The 24,227-nt window shown below is 37.8% G+C and overlaps 1 protein-coding gene across 49 annotated transcripts in view; it reads right to left on the reverse strand.

Annotated features, from left to right (window-relative positions):
- The window catches only part of TENM3 (teneurin transmembrane protein 3), a 1,347,463-nt gene that overhangs the window by 84,761 nt on the left and 1,238,475 nt on the right, over nt 1–24,227 (reverse strand). For all 49 annotated transcript variants that reach the window (XM_065061257.1, XM_065061277.1, XM_065061276.1 and 46 more), the window contains 2 exons: nt 10,902–11,024; nt 4,408–4,622 (listed from right to left, as the gene is read on the reverse strand). In XM_065061257.1, the coding sequence (XP_064917329.1) occupies nt 4,408–4,622; nt 10,902–11,024 (338 nt within the window). The remainder of the gene's footprint in view (nt 1–4,407; nt 4,623–10,901; nt 11,025–24,227) is intronic.

The raw sequence follows: 24,227 nt of genomic DNA on the forward strand, positions 1-24,227 counted from the left end.
TTTATCTTCCTCCTATGAGGATAAATTAATTACCTTTATATTGAGTTTAAATGCACTGATTTGCCTTACCACTCCATTCAGTTTTGCTTTAAACCAAAGCCCTTTTTTTAATTCTGAAAGTCTCTTTAAATAAACATATTGATTCCGTGGCTGCAATGGAACTGACATTTTTAGAAAGTGTCACAAAGACTTTCAGGCTCACATTGATTGGGTTTTGAATGGACAGCCACCGTCAATTATTTCTGGTTGATTTATTTATGATTCCCCAGAAAGAAAGAACTCTGCATCTCAGATCAGTCTGTGACACACACATAGTGGCTGCGCTTGAGACTGATTTCAGTACCTAAAGAGAATACAAAAACACAACCAAAAATTTTGTCCTGATTATAAGATATCAAGCCATTTCCTAAATGCTGCATCCCTACTATTTTGGATCATGTGGCAGACAAGAGTTAAATTTGCTACATTCTATTATTATTTTATGAAGAAATGCTAAGCAACTGATAGGAATGGTTTAGAGATAGTTGATCCTGTTCCAAGATAAGGATGACTAAAAGACTTCTCGAGGTGTCCCCCATGTGCATTTCTATCATACTTTCATGATGTCCATCACAGTAGCAGAACAATTGGCATCAGAGTTTCCTCTTACTTGCTGTCTGGTTTTAACTGGACACACACTAAAAAGGCAGATAAACAAGAAAAGGGTCTAGGAGAGAAGCGCAGAACAAGGTGGCAAATGTAATATGCAAGTTTTGCATTATAATCAAAAGTGACACGGAGAGAAGGCAGAAAATGATAGAAACACCAAAGCTGTAAGGAAGGAGCTAAAGAAGATGGTGGTGCGTGGTTACAAATGTAGGGTTATCATAGGCATATGAGCACAGATATTGGAGGGGGACAGCTGGTAAGGAAACTTTTTGAATGCTGCTAGAGTGCAGGTAGCAATCAGTTCTCTATTATTTAACATAAGATCATAAAATTCAAATACCGACATCTGAGAAACAGGCAGCAGTTGCTCATTTGCATAAATTTGGTTATTAGCACTTGTCACTCTGTGACTAGGAGATAAGGGCACATAGCATTCAAGAAATGTAGACATGAAGTGATATATATGGGTGATATCCTACTTTTCAAAGTCCTCATGAAATAACCCTAGCTTTACACATCCACAGATGGGCTTTGAGCCAACTTTTATCATTCTGGGATGAGATATTGGAGCTATGGTAGACAGATCTACAGATATATCCGTTCTACAATAACAATAAAAAAAACCTAAACATCATTAAGGCGTTGTATGAAACCATCGTAGTTCAACATCTGCTGTGTTCTGTGCTGTTGTAGTCTCTCCAGCTCAAAAAGGCTGCAGTAAAACTGGAGAACATTCAGAAAAAGCCATGGCTGATCAAAAGATTGAAGCAACATTCATGCAATGAATGACATATAGACTGGGAAAAAAAAAATCAAACTCATTGAGGAAACCAGAGATGTACAAATCAAAAAGAAGAAATCTGTGAGAAACTCTCCACTGTCTCTTCCAAAACACCACCAACTGGGTGTCCAACTAAAACTACCAGAAGGCTGCACAAAACACACAGGAGACATGTACAGTTAAGCTGTGAAACTCATTGCTGCAAATGTCATGGACACTAAGAGCTTCCATAGGTTCAAAGGGGACTGGGCAAATTCACAAGAAAAAAGAATCTATCAAAAGCGGTAGAACACAAAGACAGCACCTTTGACTCAGGATTTCTTTCAGCCTTGAAATTCTGGAAGCCAAGAGTGCATTGTAGGAAGAATCACTACAAATCTGTCACGCTGCTATATTAATCTCTACATATCTGCTAACGGTCACCATCGCAGACAGAATGCTGGGCTAGATGAGCCTTTGGTGGGACCCAACCTGGACATTCACGTGTTCTTCTAACACGTTCCTGTGACACTTGGAGCTATACGAGTAAGCTACCTCTGTGCCTGGCCTGCAGTTAAGAACTTTTGTCAGTACAAGCCTCAAGGGTTAGGGGAAGTGAGAAAACAATACATGCATTTATGCCTGCAAATCCCTCAATGTTCTATTTCATTTCATTTTGCCTAAATACCTTATTTTGTTTATGTAAGTTACTTTGGTGAAATACGTTTTTACCAGTACAATGTGTCTTCATCAAAGCCCTGCAATTAGAATGTCATGGCAGAAATGCCTAAACTGTGGACAAATATTTTAATCCTTTTTTTTTACCCCCATATACAGGAGCAGAGTCACAAAAGACCTCCCAGTTGCTCACTGGAACTATATTTTTTAGGGGATTATACACATGCTTTATCTCAGGCACCTAAACCAGACATCACTGGGTTCAAGGCCATATAAACATTCTGATAACCTGATAACCCTGCACCTTTGGGAATCTTAAGCTGCCCTAGAAGTTCACCAGGGCATTGATAAGTAAGCATGCTTAATTTTTCAAGGTATCAAGTGTCAGTCAAATGGTTTGTTAAAAATACTCTAATTATATACCAGGCAAAAATAGAACAAGAGAGCTTGACCTATATCCTGGGAACAATATATCCAAAATGTCACAGAAACTAAAGAAGATATAGTAGTGGGATTTGCAAACGATTCTTTCTGTTGTATCAAACTCAGGTAGTAGGAAACCAAAGGGAAGAGAGTCTGTGTAACACAGATGACGGGAAACACATTTAGTTATCTCCTTTTCCCAAGTTTTTGAATAAAGGGCATCCTTATTTCAATCTTCTGCCGGAATAAGGAATCAAGGAAATATCATTTCTCACAGACGTATCTCCTTGCATAACTTCTCATATAAATGCACAGTCCAGATCAGCTTCTTCAGTTTTATTTATTCTTGCCACACATGCATTCCCCTGGCTCCTGTTATTATTGTTATCATTGAGATGGCATTTGTATTCCAAACCTCTATTTCCAATGGCTGATAACTTTCTGAATCAATTTTCTTTGAGCTAGAATTTCTCATGCTTGTTGCCTGCCTGAGGGTGGGTGTTCATATGTGAAAGTCTCAAGAAAATCCATTTAATAATTTTTATGAGGATCAAATTTTTAAATAAACATAACTGCATTTTCTGTATGCAGTAAACTGTTTGTAGTTTGATGGAAATTAAACTAAAAAATAAATCTAATGTAACATTCTGTGATTTTAGCTGCATGAAACTCCTTTGCTGACCCTAATTCTTCCTCTGTGGTTTGTGACTGCTAAATAGGTAATATAATTAGCAGTATTTCTGTAAAAGTTAAGCCTGAAGAAAACCAAAATAATTCTAAATAATGCAGTAGCAAGCAAATCAAACTAAAAAAAGTGGGATTAGTAAAGAAGGTATTTGAATTTTGCAGTTATGGATTCACTGTTGCAACTGTGTATCAGGCATAATCAGTCAAGCTTCATTCCAATTATACCATTAGGTTGATATGCTTAGAGTAGTGTCCAGGGCAAATCCATATACTTAAAAAAACCCAAACAGTAAGATGTTGCATAATTCTCTAAATGGGGTAGAAAATCATGAGCTCAACTCCCTTTTCAGGTGGAACAATGGTTCAGAGCCAGCACTTGGACAAATATTGAACTGCAAGAAATCTGAACTAGGAAGGTCTTAAATCTTAAAAATATGATCTGAATACAATTGATTCTAAAGTACCACCTGAGGCAATGAGTCTCCCTTTCTCCTGCCAATCCAGAAGACTATTCATTCTTTTATACTTCAACTTTTCTATAGCTATGAATAAAAAGTGTTTCTTTGTTACTAGTCCAATACATGACCATATGCAATAAAAAGTCTCATTAGAAACCTGAGGAGCTGAGCAGAATGAACCCTCTGGGACACCTCAGAATGAAGTTTCCAGCCATTAAATGTCTAGTGAAGACTGACACTTTTACGACTTTAGTTCACTATATCACCATAGACACATATTATGTATTTTTTATTTTATGTATTTATTGAGACACCAAACTGTAAACACTGTAGCATTTACTTGTAGAACAAACTGAAATTTCATAAAAAAAACTGCTGTCTTCTTTCCTGGAGATTCGGCAAATTCAGTCTTCGTCAGGCACTCTCGACCACTATTAGTTTGCTTAGATTTTTAAAGATATGTCTATAGACCACAAAAGGAAAAACGCACCTATAAATTCTGCATGAAACAACTCCACATCTAAAGCGCCATTGCTGCTCACAGCATTCAGAACAGCTCATAAATAAGAACTCCCCCCTGCCATTTTAGTTCCATCACTTAGAGTATTACAAATGTTTTGGACATCACATGAGATCCATAAAGTATAAAAAGCAAAACTAATCATCAGCAAAATGGTAAAGTATATAATCCTGCGAAAGAAAAGAGATACAAAAAGATACAAGCTCACAGTTTTCAATGCAAGCAGTTCTCACCTGAGTGTGTGAAGGTGGTAAGCCTTTTCGGCCATATACTCCGATCAACGCATCTTTCTGAAGGGATATATTGAATTTTAGAAATTGTGGCTGATCAATGAAGAGTTGTGATCTCCAAAAGATCCCAGGGGGAACTTCTTGTATTGCTCTTCGGCCTATGTCAAGTTCTCCAGAATCTATGGTGTTGTTTTCTTGTGCAAATCCCCCTAATTTTCCTGACAGGTTAGAATAATAAGAAATCAAAAATCAGTATTCCTTTCTTGCTTTCAATCATCCGCCATACAAAAACTCAGACATTTTGAATCACCTCAGACAATATGTTGCCTGACAGTCTTTCTGAATATAAGATCCCAGGGAATCCACTGACTTGGAAATAAAAAAGCAAAGATACAACAAATACCTACCAAGCAAAAATACTGTAACTCCTCTGTGCACTGGCATTACAAAAACTATTTTAGGATTAAAACAACTAATATACAGTATTTTCTACATTAAATATCAGAACATTTATACAATTCTAACAATGTCTACCGCTCTGGTTTCCAATTTATTTTGTTTTTCCTTCTGTGTTCCCCAAAAACAAAGGCAATGTTTCTGGCTCCATTGTGCCTGTGTCCTTATGCCTTTGCTCCTTATACCCTCTGCACTCTCTTGCCTCAGCCCTAAGCTTGTTATCACCTCCTCACCCACACTGTCTCCTGAATAAACTGTATAATAGCATGTCAAAGTCTGATACTTTCACTATTTTCTATATCATGAATATGTATTTTTCCTGCAGGTCAGTTACTAGAAATAAGCATAGCACTGAAGGCCATGAATGATTTTTCTCTACAAAGCACTTGTGTAAATATCAGTTAGCCTTAGGAGGCCAGTGATGATGGCTTGAAAATGCCCAGAAGCAGCAAAGACGATGCTAACATGCAAAAGACACATGATGTCAAACACTAACACCAAAATTGGGACTGCCGGTTGTGGCATTAAAAAAGAAAGTAAGTCATAAACTTTAGATACCCGCAGCAAACTTTTTCTTCAAGTGGGTAAGTCCAGGCAACAAAGACTGAATCTAAACTGCAGCTTGAGTACAGAACAGTATCATCCAACCTGCAAAGCTCTGTGCCATCCTGGTGAAGCACTACCAAGTAAATAAAAGGGGTAAAATGGCTCCAGCCCAAGCTGATGAGCCCTCAAGGCACTAGGCTGGATGCCCAGTGGGATGGTTAAGCTGAGTTTGCTCTGAGTCTTAGACTACAGACTCGGATCTGATGTTCAGGCACTAACTCCACGCTGTGTGGCCAGACACAGGCAGCACTGGGAGCTGGTGCCAGGGTCAAAGCCTGCTTTGATTTGATGGAATTAGCATTCTCAAATCTAGACTAAGACACAAAGATGTGTGTAAGAACTTGTTTAGCAACACATGTAAAATCTGGAGTAAGCAAATAAGGCCACACTGAAGCAGCTGGCATATCAAGGTAAGCCTTGAGTGAAGCAATATAAAGAAAAATGGAACTGTAGTTCCAATCTTACAGTCCACTGTGTTTTCACCAATTTATACTCTTTTTTTTCAGCTGCTAGTCTATTACAACGATTGAACTAAACCCATCCGAATGTGATAAGCATGTTCAAGCGATGCTGACTTGTTTGCGTACAGTGTTCAGAAGCACTGACAACGCTCTGTTGCTGCCCTGTCTTTTATGTTCAAATTTTAGATTACTCATCATTTGATGGAACAAACTGACACAACCTTTCTGCAAACATTTAGACTTTAAAAAACTAGATTAAAATCTGAAATGCCAGGTGAGGTCACAGATTGATCCTCGCCACTTTTTGTGCATCCAAGATGAACAGAGACTGCTGCTGAATTAAATAGGTACAGAAGTGCTACTGAGAGGCCTTGAGTGGGGGCTTGTATCATCATCAGAGCTGTGCCACAACGGTGCAGCAGTCACTGAAAATGTCTTACAGGCTCGTCATATTGATCAGTGTTCTGCTGAGAAGAGGCAGTGAAATATCTGATCTTGGAGAAACCTTTTTTTTTTTTTTTAACACTTCTCAGGATGAGTCTGATGTTTTTCTAACTTCGGACTTAACCTTTCACAATATTCATATGTTGTTCTAGAAGATGAATCTGTATTTGCTATTTGTTTCTTACCACTTCCTTCAAATTTAAGTATGTTGTGTCGTATAAATTCACACACTGATGACTGGTAATCACTAAACAATAAACACTTGTTTGCAGTATTGATCTGCAACTTCCCCTATTTCTACATTTGAAATGAAAAACAGCTACCTCTTACTGCTGAAAAGATGAACTAGATCGTTTGAGCAGGAACACTTTATCAAACAGTTTGACCGACTTGCCAGGAATACCTGTCACTGGGCTTCAACACTTATCCTTAGCAGATAATGATTCTACAGGCTCCCGTTTTCTTCACTAAAAAAAGAGGTAGTTTTACCCTGTAGCCATAAGACCCTTTTATGCCACACTACTTGTCTCAAAATCGTCCCTAGTTTTTTTCCCTCCTAAGCAGAGGGTATTAATTATTCTTTGTTCCCTGTTGTATCTCAATGGTCATAAGAAAAAACTCAGTCAGAACTTCCTTTTCACATTCTAAACAGTAACAGTTTTTAAACACAGCTTTAAATCAAAATATGAAATGTCATGTTAATTCACACAATTCCATAATGACATAACAGTCTAAATAAGAAACTAAATTTTAAAATACCTATTCTCCTAGGTATTTTTCACTATACTTCTTCTGTACCCCAAAAATTTCTTCTTTCACAGACCCTCTCCAAAAGACCATAATACAAATACACATATTTATAGGTAAATTACATTTATATAATGTTTGCACTCATATTGCTAGATAATACTATTATTTAATTTACAAAATACATTAATATGCTTTATAACATACTATATAATATATACAATCATTATATGATGTATTAATGTTATCAATAATGCAATGCATTATGGCAAACTAATAGGTAAAATATTTATTATATCTATTATTTGTGAATTATATTTCAACTATCTGAGTTTAGGGTGGACAAAATCCTGAGCTAAATGAACATTTAAAGCAATGAACAGTAATTATTATACAAGAAAAATAATTCACAAATATCACTAAAAAGTCATGAAGCCAAACTTTCTTTCATAGTTTGCAAACATTCTATAGATGAAACACAAGATACACTATGAATAACTGAGTATAACACAGAATAAAAATGAATGCACAACCAAACCACAAAAGTGCTCAACAATAATTTCTGTATAGTGTCACACATAAAATAATTTTCCATCCTCCAAAAGCAGTACTAATTAGAGTATTAGGTTGCAAGGCTGGATTTACAGTCAACCTTTTATTTGGATCTGTTTCTGTGAGACATCTGCTATATTATCCTTCTGCTACAACCATTTCAAGAAACAAAATCAAAATCCTCATTAAAAATACACCTTTCCAGAAAAAAACCCAACCAACCAAAAAACCACAAACAAAACAAACAACAACAAAACAAAAACCCAAACATAACATCTAATTAAGAAGTTACTATACCATTAATTAACATGAGATACTGTAAACAAAACAAAAAAGCTCAATACATAACAGTTAAAGCAAGTAGAATGTATTTAAAGGGGAAAATATCACAAAGTGCATGTAAGTAAGCCAAAAGAAGTGCCACTTTCTTTTCCCATTCACTTTTTTCTTCCCTTGCATTTTTTTTAAATCTGCAATTAAGCATTAATTATTATAAGGTATTTCTGAATTGCACATAGATTTTATATGACAAAAAATAAAGCCAGCAACACATGAGATGTGACCAACTGCTAGAACACAATGGTTAAAAAGCTCTGTTTTTAACCTTTCTTTTCTATGGTCTAGTTATAAAAACAGATAAAGCATTAATGCACCTCAAGTAAATGTTTATTTTTTATTAAGCATGGCTTACAAATTACTTTGGAGTACCTAACTGAAATGGTCTATAAAATTAATCATATCCATAGAAAACACACATTCCTATGCCGCCTTATGCAGCCCTGAATCGTGCCTTTCTAGATAAGCAGGTGATAAGTTGCCAGCAGTTTACTTGTACATATACAGAGAAGCGCTGGGAGGGGGTGGGGGGGTGGAAACAAACAAAAACACCACCCCAAAACAAAACAAAAAACTTTGGGAAAGGTTTTTTTTTTTCAGAGATTCAAGCCTCACTTAACAAATCATTTGCATTTAAGGATGATTTAACATGCTTTTACTGTGAATTTGTGACTGGCTATTTCTAGGTAAACCACAGCTGAATTTTCTTCAGAGGTCATAAGGATGCATTTTCAAGTTTAAGCTTTGCTAATTCACTGCACAAAGTTTCTGTCCGTCTGAATGACAAATGAATACCTGGGATGAAAGCCACTGTGGGCTATGAGTTTCTGACCAAAGCAGGCATAGAATTATACGAGACAGAGTACAAAAAAAATGCCTAGCCCATATAACACTGGGAATTTCTCCCACCCACATCAGAGTATCGGGCTGTTACCAGGGGTCTACAGAGGGGCAGCACTGAAAGTTGTTCAGTTGTCCAAGTATCCAAACCACGGCTTTACTGATTCTTCTTTACAGTTTTCAGTAACTAGTATGACAGCGCAGGAGCCCCTTGCTCTAATTTCACATCTAGTCATCACACTTTCCCTTCTGCTTAACTTTCCTTTTGTGGTTTAAAATGTGTATTTTCTGGTCTGTCTGTTGTTTAGTATTGATGCATGCTGATAAATGACCTTACCCTATTCTGCGGAGGACAGCATTTTAACAGTGGATGAAAATAACCTTGTTCGCTTCTACAGTATTTAGGGACTTCATGAAGGAAAAATGGGATTTGATATAGTTATTTCCTTTTATTGTGAGGCAAAGTATAACAGGTTTTAATTTGTAAAAAAAAAAAAAAAAAAAAAAAATCAAGGGAAAGAGACCATTTTATATTTATAAAATATTTACAAGATTTTATCTGTATGGAAGATTGTATTGGCTACTCAGGGCAGAAGACAGTGGGATGATGAGCTGTCACTGCAGCATCAATATTCATTACCCATACAGTAGCTTTTTGCTAGTCATTCAAAACAAATAAGAACATAGAAAGAGAGAATGAATATCTAAGTGCAAGAAAAAGGCAGTAAGGTAAAGGAAATGAAAAAGAGAAGTCCTACTGGACTTCATGTGCTTACAAAGATGACAAAAAGAATGAACTGAGCTCTACCTTTTCTATAACTTGGAGCTGTGACAACTTGAAAAATTTTCAAGATGTCAACTGCTGGCAGAGGCTTCCTCCCCCTCAGTGGTAAGGAGGTCAGCTCTACCTTGTGAAAGGGAAAATGGATTTTTGTGTAATGAAGCAAACACCGCATTCATCAACCATTTAAATCAAGTTTTCCATTCAAAAACTATTGATTTTAAAGCCTCTGTTAGCCAAAAGTGCACAGGCTCTTAAATGTTTTGAGAATCTGAAAGGGCAACATGGAAAATGATCGATAAAAAATAATGCCTTTATGTGGTTTGTATTTTAAAAGCTCCAACAACAATTAATAAAGTTTTGGTACTTTTTTTTTTTTTAAAACTTTATATATTGGTTGGATGATTTAGACTCAATATTATATGCTAGAGACTTTGAGAGAACAAATGAACATATTATACATGACCTATTACAATTCAGAGAGAAATTAAAAAAGAGGAAATCACCATCATCATCTATAGAAAAAAAAGACAAGACATTCCACAGCGAGGTCCTTATGCCATAGCAAGCTCCTTGATCACGAGTTGCCTTCTACAAACAGTTAAGAGAGAGCCTCTGAAACTGCAAAACTCCCCTGCAGAGCCTGTTCTGAACAAGAGATTATGTTCCTCTGTTACAGACAAGGCTTTTGTCTGAAAACTACGCAGGGCTCCTTGGGACTCCCAAAGACTGAATCTTGGTGTCAGGACCCCCTTATGAAACAGCATGTCCTGCCAACTTGGGCTCCCTGCCTTTGTCATGGCCATTTCTGCAGCACAGGATCTTGGCCACCCCAGCCCCTCAGGGGTGGTCCCAGCCAGCCTCCGCACCATCCTGCTATCTCCAAGGATCCCCTCAACAATCATTAGGTTTTCAAGGATTTGCAAGTGGAGGTTCTGCTTCTCTGGATGTGATGAGAGCTTTTCAATACTCATCAAATATTACACGTAAACTGCCCTGAAGAAATGCGTTTGACAGCCAGTGTTCTAGTAAGATCAACATTATAGCACAAGACTCATGACTCCCTTCACATGCTTGGTAGGAGGAATGTTGCACTGCTTTCAACTGAAATACAACTCCTGTTTAATATCTACATATCTATTTAAAAGTAATATTACAAATGCTCTGTACTTTCATTAAATATACAGAGCTTTGGAGGAAAAGTGATGTAAATAAGACATAAAGAAAGGAAATGCTTCAAAAGAAGGAGAGAAATTGGTGCTTGTTTCACTTACCATTTTCTCCAGCAGGTACTGTTACAGGATGTGTTGGCACAGTATCAGAATTCACTTTTCCATTCTCAAATGTATCATTTTCAGTTTGCTGCAACTGCCAGTTGAGGCCAAACAGATGCATTGCTGGTGGTAAAGGATACAGGTTATTTGATGCTCTTAACCACAATGACAAATCGCACAAATAATGGCTTTCCATGCTTCGCAGCAGAATAGCAACTCATACATTAAAAAATTAAATTACAGGAACAAGCACTCACAGACTAATAGTTCAAACTCGGCAATGGCACTAAGCAATTACTACCACTGTCCTTTAATGATACAGTGCTTTCGGTGAATGCAGTTGACAGAAAGCTCACCAGTCTCATTTTGAGTCTTTTACCAGACCCAAATCAATGTTCAAAAGGATAAGCAGTAATTATGTCCTTTTCTCTTTTTTCATTTTTGATCTTTCTGAGGAGACAAATCATTTAAGTGAGCTCCTAAATGACCTACTAAAATAAATTATTTCACCAGCAGATGGATAGATCCGTTCTGGTTAGCCAGAAAGGGAAAAGAAGCAACGGAAGAGGAGAGTAAGGAGGGTGTTGTGGGTGTCGCAGGGCTAACCGAAGACATGAACACTCATTTTCACACTGTCGCCAACACCCCGCAGAACCTCCAGTTATGTGCCCATTCCCCACACTCGTCTGCAGAGCAAGGTCAAGACCATTAGCAAAGCTGGAGCCACTGGGGCACTTTGCTCTGATAATGATAATGCATAAGCTAGGTTTCTGAAATACTTAATTTCCCACAACCACATTTATTAGAAAGGTGATACCACATTAAAAAGTTCAGCTAAGCTAATTATGAAAGACGGAGTCAACCTCCCATGGTGTTAGAGTGAACTACTTAAAGAACCTTGATATCACCAGGGATTAACGAACAAACACCCCATCAAAACTTTAGAGTAAAAATATTGAAAAAAAAAACCCCACCTTAATGCTATACTGTGATACACATAACATAAGCAATTTCTTTCTACCTGTGGTGTATTTCCTTCTCATCCAATGACACTATGGTACCACCAAAATTAATTTTATTGTAATTAATTCATGTCTGGTGTAACATAGGTTTGCTGCTTCTACAACAGCAGTTATCTCAAAAGTCAAAATAGTCTTTCAGTGCTACTAGGCAATTAAAATACACTGGGAAAAAAAAAATCTTTAATAATATATTTTAACTATTAGCGCAAAATATAAGGAAAATAGTTCACTGTATCCTGTTGCTTCTACTCCTTTTGGGTCTGAAATGGATCACTGCTATAGTGAATGTTTTTAATTTAGTCATTCCTTCTACCAAAATGACAAACAATTCTTCAGCCCTTTTTGTTTCATCTCTGATCTCTCAGTCTCTCTGTATTGACCATGGCAACCCTTACTTAAGATAAACAGACATCAGTGGAAGTTTAGTCAGGCAGGTGGCAAACGCTGCAGAATTAAGACACTCTCTGCCAGGTCTTTGCCTTAACACTGCCCTCCCCCACCATCCTAAAGAAAACAAAAAACCAGAATGCAACCAAGGACCTATTACTGAATGTTTCAAAGGCTGAAATCCTCACTACAGATGACATATTCTCTTTGTTCCAAGTCTCTGACTCTACTATTACTCTTCTTCCTCAGACCTTAAATTGCCTGTCAAAGTCTCCTAACGTAGAATGTTCCTTGACTCTAAAACCTTATTTCTTTTTTCCCCCCTCTCATCTCTTGTTAAACCATAAATCTGACCACCACCATTTTTGGCATATCACTAGAATTAGCCATCATTATTTTGGCCCTATCTCAGCTGAAATTCTTATTTATGTATTAAACATCTGATGATTGTATCTGTTCTAATGTAATTCAACAGAATCTCTAGGGTCAAACTCTACTATCTGTTATAACAGTTCAATTCACTGGCAGCAGTGAAAGACTGCAAATAGCTAAATATTTCATGATTCAAACCCACCACATTTCTTGTCTTCAGTCTGGACGTCTAAATCACCTCTCCTAACTCTGCTGCATTCTTATCACTTTTAATACTCTTCAGGAAAAACAAAGAACTTGACATTCATTTAGTAACTCTAGAAGTATATCCCTTCCAAACACATGAGCTTCGAACATCACTAACACCTCTGTCTGCTGGTGCTACCTACACGCCTTGTGCCTCTTCATGTCCCGCTGGGAGATCAGAAGGGGAAGCTCTGCCATGACCTTCCAGCCATTCCCTCGTAATTCAAAGCAGCTGGAACTTGAAGTTTTCAAAGGCAAGGACTTTGGGATCTGTATTGATTACAACTCAAGAAACACAGTTTCTACAAGGTAAGTGACAATTACCTTTTCTTTGCGTTTGTACTGATGTGAGTCCCACTGTAGTTCACTGTCAAAGATGGTAAGAGTTGTATCCCTCAAAAATACTATTGCTCTCTCACCTTTTGACACTGAACTAGAACCAACTTCAATAAACAACGTGTAATAAAAATGATCAGATGGACGCATAGAATTCATAGAACTTGTAGAATGTCCTGAGTTGGAAGGGACCCACAAGGATCATCAAGTCCTCTTGTCCATCCTGTCCCTGCATATGACAACCCTGCAGTTCTCACTGTGTCTCAGGGCCTTGTCCAGTCTCTTCTTGAACACTGTCAGGCTTGGGGCCGTGATACCTCCCTGGGGAGCCTGTTCCAGAGCTCCACCACCTGGGTGAGCTCCACCTTCTCTGGGTGAAGAACCTTTTCCTAATGTCCAATCTAAACCTCCCCTGGCACATCTTCCTGCCATTCCCTTGGGTTCTGTCATTGGTCACTAAAGATAAGAGATCAGCGCCTGCCCCTCCTCCTGCCCTTGTGAGGAAGCTGTAGACCACTATGAGGTCTCCCCTCAGTCTCCTTTCTCCAGGCTGATCAAACCAAGTGACTTTAGCTGCACCTCATACGGCTTCCCCTTTAAACTCTTCACCAACTTCGTAGCCCTCTTCTGGACACTCCCTAGTAGCTTTATGTCTTTTTTTACCCTGCGGTGGCCAGAACTGCACACAGTGCTCCACTTGAGGCTGCACCAGTGCAGAGCAGAGCGGGACAATCACCTCCCTTGCCTGGCTGGCAATGCTGTGCTTGGTGCACCCCTTGATGCAGCTGTTTCACGGATCGTGAATATCAGAATAGTTTTGAAGCAGGTAAAAAAATGTTGCTTGACAAATCCTATGGCAACCCAAAACTTACCATGTGTACTAATACACAAAATAATTCGACTGTAATCTGAGACAGCACTGTGGAATTTAGAGAATTCTTTCACTACAAACATATGAGAACAACATGAAAGAATGAGGCTTTTTGACACAGGATAAAATACAAGGCACAATTGCTTTAGAGATGGGGAACTTTAAGAACATGGGTAAATCGACTGATTAAGACAAACTCAGGCATTATTTTGTTAATTAAGATTGGTCTCTTCTGAGCTATCCTTCTGCACAAAAGCAAACTGTAAGCCCTTATCAGTGTTACGAGGGCAGCAAGGCACCTGTCAAAAATTCTTGATGCCCCCATGAGTCTGATAAGCAGCACCTGGTACTGGTAACTGTACACTGAGAGCACACCTCACTGCAGTTCTGAGACCTTTAAGTCAAAAGTGATGAACTAGTTCTTAATTTCCAGAGGGGTAATGACATGGGCGGACTTCAGTGTCGTGTATGTTTGTTTCATTTCCTCAGGTCTAGAAAAGGGTGAATATTTTCTTCCACACTTGGGATGGGGATTTAAGAGTTCAATCCCCTTCTTTGTTTCTGTTTTATTCAGAAAAATTGTAGGCTTCCTTCTCTCTATAAAGAATTTAATGCACGAAGCAAAATATTTTTTCTCTATTCTCAGCTGTTATTTTAGTCCCAAATCTAATGTAAGCAGTTTCTTCATTTTTGGATTGGATATTCCCTGTCAGGTGTGGTTTATTCCCATTATGTCTGGCATTTATTTGGTGTTAGACAATAACAATGAAGACAAGAGACCCTTCTTAGAGTAACTAGTTCTGAGTGTGTAATTATGCTGCCAGATCTATGAGGCTACTAACACTGAAACAATTTTCAATACAGGTATATCTTTGATGGCAGCAAAGACTTGTCTCAGAATGCCAGATGCCTCTAGCAAGAAGCATGCAGCTTGTGATGGTTGTGGTTATGACCACAACAACTCAATCCAAATAACCTACAGCTGCAAGCACGGATGAACCCTCAGGGGATGGGAGAAAAGATGAGTTGTCACAACTCCAAATGTTTGCACAAACCCTAAAAAAAGTCTCCTTTTGCTTGTATCACAACTGGGATGATTGCTCCCATCAGGGAACAGGATGACTTTTTAAGCAGAGAAGCGGATTATATCTTCTGCCCATTCTTCTGTCTCAGTCCCCATCTCTAAGTCATTTCTCACTACCAACAGATAGTCTTCACTTGATGGAATTAAAATAGCATTTCACAGCCTTCAGAGTGCAGTGATAGTTTAAATGGTGAGGACTGCATTCCCTCTAACAGAGTGGGAAGGTGAGGCATCAGAAAGGAGAAAGCCCTCTAGAATCTGTGCTGCTCTTGGCATGAACACAGCCTCAGTGTCTGGGTGGTGCTGACTGATGGACACAGCTGAATTCTCCAGAACAAATCTCAAACATACATGCAATAACCAAACTAACAGCTGGGCTTTTGCCCCATCCCTCTATACTTCTGCAAAGCAGCATATGCCAAATGGATGGAGATAGTAAAAAGATTCAGAGCTCACATTAAAGGAGTGCATTTATACCTATAGTAACTTTGATGTTAACACAAAAATGCTATTATTTGTTACAGGTATCAGGTAATCTTACCATCTGTCACCACACAGTTCACTGAAGGGTTTCTGAACCACTTTAAACTGCTTTTTCAACATTCTTACCTTTCACTCTGTAACTAAGGTCTAGTGTTTCGGTTTGTAATCAGTCAACAGGGCCTTAATTTCCACTCAATAATTAAAACAGCAACTAAGAATACATTCCACAGCAAACACTTGAAAAAAATATTATGACTAATTTACACAGTGTAAAACACTTTACAATAATCTGCTTCCGGAAGAAGCTGCTGCTACCAGGCCCTTTCATTCTTTAAACATTGCCAGCCCATTTGTCTTACATGCCTCTTTCTCAAACTAGCATTGCTCTGCTTCATGATTTTCTTTACAAGGAACTTGTTCTTGAGCAAACACACTGTACTATCACTTCAAAACCTTCAAAACTTTCCTTTGCAAGCTAAAAAGAAATCAGTCCCTTCATTAGTAGGAAGTAAGAGACATGGATAATTTATGTAACTACATCACAGAAATAGAACTGTGAGAGCTGACATCTACCTGCTGCAGTCGACGGGAATGCTCTCCCTTCGCTGCCTTGCTCACTGGCTCAGAACTCTCTTCTGCCAAAGATATGAGGCACAAAAAGAACTGGAACAGAAAAGCAATTTAGGTAGCTGTTTCTCCGTTTGGCAAAAACTGGTCTGGAATTTTTTTCTCCTCATAGATTTGAATGGTAAGAGGATAGGGACAGCTAGTTGACAAAGAAATTAAATGGGTGTTAGCATGGATGAAGCTCTGAACAGAAAGCAGTGTTTGGACACAGATGTGAATATACATACATAGCTGGGGGTTGCGATTGCTATCAGAAAGAAAGAATTTTTTTTCTTCATAGAAAGAGCAGCAATATGCAGTAAAAACCACAGAAATTTATTGTTGTGGTCAAAATTCAAGGGTGTCACTATAATAACTCACCAGGATCAACCACATCTTTTTTTAAAGTACTGTAAGTGACAAATAGGCTCATATGAAAAACAAAGGGCATAGTGAACACCCTATGATGAGCAGTGTAGGCAAAAACATTAAAGATGCAGATGATAAGGATGAACAAGGAAATCCATATGCATATAAGCAGAGGCTTTATTCACAAACACAGCCCTATAGGAACTGGAGAGGTAACTGAAGTTGGAGTTTGAAGTCTCCAAAGTACTGGTCAGAAGTGCCAGTAATTCAAGAGCTTCCATCCTGAATCGGGTAAACTTGTTTTTTGCAGTACAAGAATCCTAAAGGTGACACAGTGCATTTTAGGGGAAGAAGAATTCACAGATACAAGGATTATTTTAAGTAAAAAGAAGCAGAAACGAAGTTGCCTGGATTGGGAAATAGACTTCCAATGCTCTTCCAGCTCTTCTTACAATAACAACAGAAAAAAAATTAACATTAGACAGCAGCTATCTCTAAGTAGCAAGCACCTCCCCAAGACCTCTGGAGATAAGGCCTATGGTGTATGTTCTATAAACATCAAGAAATTGGCACTGTGGGGAAGGCTGGCAAGAGGAGCTGAACGATGCTGGCGACTCTTTATCCTTTCTCCCCTGTGTTTTCCAAGGTATGGTAATCAAGCCTTATTATTCATGAAGCTGTGCTTGAAGATGAGCTTCTTGCTAAGATATTGAACTCATCTTCTGGGACTGCTACTGCTACGAATTTCTGGGTGCTGGTGCTTTCAAACCATGATTTACAAAATTGCTTCCCTAGAATTAATAGAATAATATATATGCACACTTGCACATAAGGAAAAGTGAATATCATTTATATTTAAAGCAATGCAAAAAGATTATAATTTAAACTAAGCAAATTGCAATTATTGCTCAATCTTGTTGAAGGATTATCTTCTAGTTCATCTCCCTGTTGGCAATACATTTTCAAATGAAATATTTGAACATTGAAGTGGTTTTTTAAATTATCTCCCATATATTTTTCTTGCAGCTATAATTAGAATCTAAACCTATTTTATTCTGAAGGACCTGGAGTGGACCAGAAGATGTGCAAATCAACTGTCAGTGATTTGCATTCATTTGCTTTTTTCTAAGATAATAGGATGCCTTGGATGCTGCTGCAGATCAAATAGTGAATTAAAAATAGTTAATTAAAATTTTAAATAAAGTGAATTAAATGTTAGAAAGACAAGTTCTCTATTTAGTACTGCCTTTCTCAAATCAACAAAATGCTTGATATTTCTAAATTCAAAATAACTTAAACGTACATGCTTTTGAGCATCTTCAAAAGGTTCGCTACTAGGAGTGTCACAGAAGAGTTTCTGAACCTATATTCTGAATGTTAAACACTTCAGTATAGCATTGTCTGAAAAACTTAGCGATACCTATTAAGATTGGTACGTTAACTGAAAAAGTGTGGTCTCTTTCCTTTTATCCTGAATTATTGAATGGGTCCATTGATTTTACTGTTTCACCTGCAAAAAAATCCAACCTTTGCACTCTATTCCCCACTTTCTTTTCGAACCTTTTAACAAAGAATTTGCAGAACACATCACAAAAAACTGCCTACAAAAATATAGCAATAAAGATATATCAGCTAAACTACAGATAATCTTACTTTTATTGACTGTTAGTCAAAGACAATTATGTGCCATTTTAAAGTATTATTGCATTTGAACTGTTAAGAAAGATGTGTCTTGGTGTAAGTATTTTTACTACACTCACTCAAAAACGGAACGTTTATTCCTCCGAAAACTTGTATGGCTAGATGTCTCATTTTAGTTGTCAAGGCAGTGACTTCTGTACAACAATGGTCCAATTCTGTCAACAGCATTTACATGAAGCACGTTCAAAGCTTAAGGGAGAATCCAGATTTCTTATACCAGAAACAAAAGATCACTATTCAGTAGCCTCTTATTTAAATAAGATGTATCTGTTATGTTTTGTTTCAGATTTCTTCATTTATTCTGATGATCATCCAACTTTTGCCACTATGTAATAATCTTCAGTATTACCTAAATAGTCTTCAGTATTATCCTGGGCTTTTTCCTGAATATAGCTTTTTGTTGTTATTGTTCTTGTCTTCAAGATAACACTGTTCACAGTTAACAAGATGGTGAAAAATCATTACAGGTACAAAAATTATGGGAAGTGTATATTAGATTGCTGCCTCCTTTGAGACGAGGGTTGTTTTGTCTCTTTTAGTTCGTACAAAGGCATGAAAAACACACCATAAATTTTTGGTTTCTATCTAATAAAGTCATAATCAATGATTTAGTTGTCAAGTATTGTGGTAGAGAAAAAAATTTCCCCTGATTTACGCTTTGCAAGACTGGCTTAAGACTGGAGGATAATTACTTCCCTGTATTCCTTCAGGCATTTCTTTACTCACTTCCTTCTCAATCTTTAACTCCTTCCCTTTCCTCCCTTAAACTACTTGCTTTCTGGAAAACAGCTGAGGCTCAGGTTTGTGCTTATCTATTTTAGTTTCTTCCCCCAACTCCAACAGAAGTCTTGCTCAGGGCGACATCCTTTAGATCGCAGCCCTCATAAAACAGAAGCGTTAGAAAAGCAATGCTGATATGAGGTCTCAAAATTCCTTGGAAACATCTTTCTGAGAGAAGAGCATCAATGAATGGGTCCAACCTTTTTTATAGTTCAAAAGCCTTACTTATTACAAAAAAAAAAACCCAAACAAAACCACACACAAACCAACAACCCCCAAACCCAACAAAACCCCCACAAATCTTGAGGGATACAATAATAATGAAATGGCACTATATGATAATGCATAACCTATTTGCATATTGATGGCATATAGCAGTCTGATGAAAAGATTTAAGAATCAAATGAAAAAGAAACAGGGGCCAATTAATGTGATGTTCAAAGGACACGCCGGGCTGGTATTTTTTAGTATATAGTGAAATACTTGTGTTGCATATTTCCATCCCATGACTGGCTAAAAAAGATCAAAGATTTTTTATTCCATATTAAGAATGACAGAATATTATGGCAAACATGCAATAAGGAGAAATGTAATAAGCTTTAATAAAAGATGATAATAAAGTTTGATAAGAACTTTTGGAATGTCACCAAATCCGGAATGTAAGATGAAAGCATCTGCATGTAGGGACTGTAATGTGTTATTTGGAACCCCATGGAGCTAAACTGTGATTAGAACTACATATTTTTCCATAAATTAGCTTTTGTTTTGAATTTCCTGCTGAGATCATATGCAAGTTGATTGAACGTGCAAGTCAATATATAGGTTTTCTAATCCTTTGCTGTTTGTTAGGTTTCATGATATCACAATTAGAGCGGTCCACTTGTAGATCAAAGGTATGTGATTGAGGCTGAAACAAAATAACCTATAACCTCTTCACAAAACTTCTTCACAGTGATTTAGATCTATCTGTGATAATTACCACTCACTTACCTGAACTGTGCAATTATGTAGATGCAGAAACCAACCCCTACGTGCAAATCAGCTTGCAAAACCACAGAATTTCCACTTAAATCCATGTTTAAAAACAGAACAGACACGCTGAGTTCACCATCAAAGAGGCATTTTTACACAACTCCACCTCACTTCAACACCTCCAATATAAACTTGTAAGCCATTAGCTACCTGCATAAGCAACCAATCTTGTGCAAATCCTTGGTTCAAATAACCAAGGTTTAAGTCAGCTCGGTGACTGCATTCATCCCCCTACTGAAACCTCTCCACTCCCCTTTGTCAATTTTAGCTCACAGGGATATAGCTCCTCACTATGTCCCCAGGAATCACGGCTGCCCAACCAGCTGCGTGTCTGGGCCAGAGACACACAGCAGGGACTGGCTACTAGATAGGGCATCCTTTATTATATACTCATTAATGCGTTTTATGTGCATTGGAATAACACACACTGTTCCTGCAGAGGCCTCAAAAATGTGAGATGTGGCTTTTCTGAAACTATTTCTGTGAGCAAAGATACACTGTAACTACATGAAAAATACTACTAATAAAGAGCAAACAAAAAAAATAATTAATGATATATGATTTATGAAAGGAACATATGACATAAAGACAACTTCACTGTTAATTGTTTGTCAGGCCAGTGGTTTGTCGCTTACAAGCCAGTTTGTAAGCCACTTTGTATTTTTAAGAGTGATGTAAACCTTGGGAAAAGCAAGTTAGGATTGCAGTTTGGCATTGATTTTTCTGCCCTTAAAATAAAATTAGCCACAACACTGAACTATAGAATTTTACAGGTGATATTAAGAATAGGCAGTCTTAGCTCTAAAGTAGCAGTCACTTGTAAAATGGATGGAGAAAACCAACTACTCCTTCTACTGCGTGAAAAGATACTGTATGAGTAATAAGGATGTGTTTTAAAATTGTCCTCTAGTTGTGGCTCCAGCTGAAATGAAATAACAAGAAGGATTGTATCTCTCCTTTTCAAACACGTGGATTACCTCTGTGTGAGATTACTAACAGGAGAGAGACAGAAAAGAAGCTGCTGGGGATGACAAACCTCGCAAATAAGTTGAAAAGATAAAGAACTATTCCTTAGCAGTGAGAAAAGATTTGGAGTCAAACAAGGACACACTCTACAGCAAAAATACCTCCATAAAAACTTGGCATTTCAAAGATGAAAGAGAAGACAAAACAAGAGATGAGTTTGGAGCTTTCACAGGTGAAGATAAATTTATTGTACCAAGTTATTGTGTTACACCTTTTGAAACCCATGTAAATCAGTGCTTAGCAAAGGGTGTTGACTCTACACAGCTGCCTGTTGTTTTAGAGTTTTCAATGAGGATTATCGAAAAATAAAACCCTGCTCTTCCTGTACCATAGTAATGGTAACCTGGAAATGGCATCCTCGCAAAAATGAAGGAACTCATACTTAAGGATTCCTGTCTACTTCAGAGGACACCTAGATTTCATCAATAATTAACCACTGCAGTGGGGTAATCACACCTATATAAAGCCCATGTGTTCTTGCAATCTCAGTCATAAATGTAACATCAAATGATATTGCTCACAACAAGTCTGGACACATGTGCTTGACCTTTTTATTCTAAAGTTCTTGTGTATTGAGAGGTTTACCAAAATCTCATCTAAATCAGACATGTTTAACAGCATGAATTTTTTAAAGCATTCAAAAAGAGACCAAGCAGTTCTCTTTGTCGAGAAGATTCAAGAAAAGATTGCAGTTTACAGAAAAGATGCGATTTATACACAAAACTACCAGTTTTAAGACATGTATTATAATTCATATATCACAGCAGATAGCACATCTCTAAGAGCTGGCTTCTTTCTTCACAGACATGAGTTAGAAATTAATGGAAACTACCAGCAAAGACTAGAAGACTGTAATCTGATGTCCACAACAACCTGAATGGATGGCTATAGACAATGACATCCTGACATCTTGCAGTTTATTACTTTACCTGTTATACTGCCAGGATTACTGAGTTTCTATTTGCTCCACTGGGCAAAAGTGGAAGAGTGACAAGACTATTGCCAAAAAACCTTGTGACAAATCTTAATTAGAATACAAGCCTTTTTTTTGGAGCAGAGGTGGGTATGCTCCTTGTCGGATTAACTTTTTTAATCCCTTGAAATCTTGTCAAGTCTCTTTTAACCTCCTGACTGTCAATTACATGTTCCTACATCCTTCTGTGTGAGGATTATCTTTCTCAATGAATGACTTACTCTCAGTGCCACTAACAATAATAGCAGCTGACATCCACACCACCAATCAAATATTAATATCATGCCCTCCTGAAATAGTAAATATTATATTATGCTTTGCACTTAGTCTAAAATACAGTAAATACATTTTTGCTTAAAAAACATCAACCAAAGGCATTATCCACAGTAGTATTCTTGCAAGAAACAAGAAAATATATTTAATGTTCATGCTTCAAGACACAGATGTTTAACATGTTCAGATTTTGTACTATTTCAATGAAAAATGTTAAAAACATTTTCAATCCAGTAAGGTGGTAAAGCATAACAAATTCATTTAATGACTAGTCATTCTCTTTCTGTCTTCCAGTTTTGAAAGAAAGAACGTGGTAAACATAAGAAATTACATTATTGTTTACAAACTACTTCCACACTAAGGAGGCACAATGAGCTTATCAGCAATGCTGTAAACATTATATGGAGCTCATACAGATATCTAAAAATCAGAGCTATAGGATGACAAGGAAAATGCATTTATCTCATGTTAGACATAGCTGAAAATCTCTGAAAATCTCTGCAATGCAGAAAGTCATGGAAGTACTAGCTGTAATACTAAGTTTCAGGTTAAAGCATAAAAATAGTGTGAACGGTGACATGTCTATCTGAATGGAACCTTCAGACTTCGAGGACTTCCCTAAGGTCCATTCAGGACGCTAAAATCCTTTCTATCTGCTAATTAATTGTGCTGCACTGCATTCACCAGGTATATGACTGCACACTGATGGCCCAACTGAAGAGACTGTACACCCTTTGGTTCTGACTTGCCATTAGACCACACACCTGTTCTTCTGTCAGAGAAGAGGAACATGTGGCACTGATGTCTAAAACAACAGGCAAGCAGACTTGGACAGGATCAGAGCTGAGCCGCACTCGCTGGGGAGGCAGAGCCCTACACAGAGCTTTGCCATGGCAGGCAGCCAGCTTCTGGCTGCCCACAGTGTTTGGAGTGAGACCTGGAAACATCCATTCTGGACAGAAGCAAGACATCACTATGGACCTAATCCACAGCTTCTTACTTTGAGAGGCAGCCAACCCAGCTCCCACCAAGCCTGAGCTGATATGGGAAACCTTTATTGAGGAAAAAGAAAGGATGATGGGGAACACTGCTGCTGCCTCCAAATGCACTAGAGAGACCTGGAGCCTTCCCTAAAAGCCCCGTGGATTGTTAAAATGAGAAGCTGCCTATGACTTTGCAAGGAGCTATGCACTTTCTATAGTGCTGGAGACACTGGCTGCCTTTACAGCTCCAGATACGAGCACACACTGAGCATGAACACAAGACACTGATGAGGTTCTCCTAAGTGGCCAGTGCAATCAGATTCCATTGAGAAGCCATGCTTAGATAGCTGATACGCTTTCTCAGAAAGGTTCATTGAAGAGAAGTTCCCCTGCTGTAGATTTTTGGATGGCAGTTTAAATATATGGATTTGGTACACTGTAAAATCTCAGAGCACTTTCTTCAAATGATGACAACACACCAAGAGGAAAGGCAAAAGTATTTCTGATTATATATCAGATATATAAATGCATTAGTCTACCTCCATGCCCCTCATGTGATGGAAAGAGAAATGGGGTGAGACCATAAATCTGGCAAACTGTAAAAATCTGCCACATATCTGCAGACAGGGAGCATATTTCCACCCCACACACCTCAGTGAAGATCCAGTCACAGTTATGGTCTCAATACAACCCAAGAAAGCAGACAGAAATGATGAGAGAATGTGGAAAAAACCCCAGAAGTTCTTGATGAAACTCTCAGTGACAATAGCATTACAATACTC

This window comes from Columba livia, chromosome 4 (assembly GCF_036013475.1).
Source record: "Columba livia isolate bColLiv1 breed racing homer chromosome 4, bColLiv1.pat.W.v2, whole genome shotgun sequence".
NCBI classification, from domain to species: Eukaryota; Metazoa; Chordata; class Aves; order Columbiformes; family Columbidae; genus Columba; species Columba livia.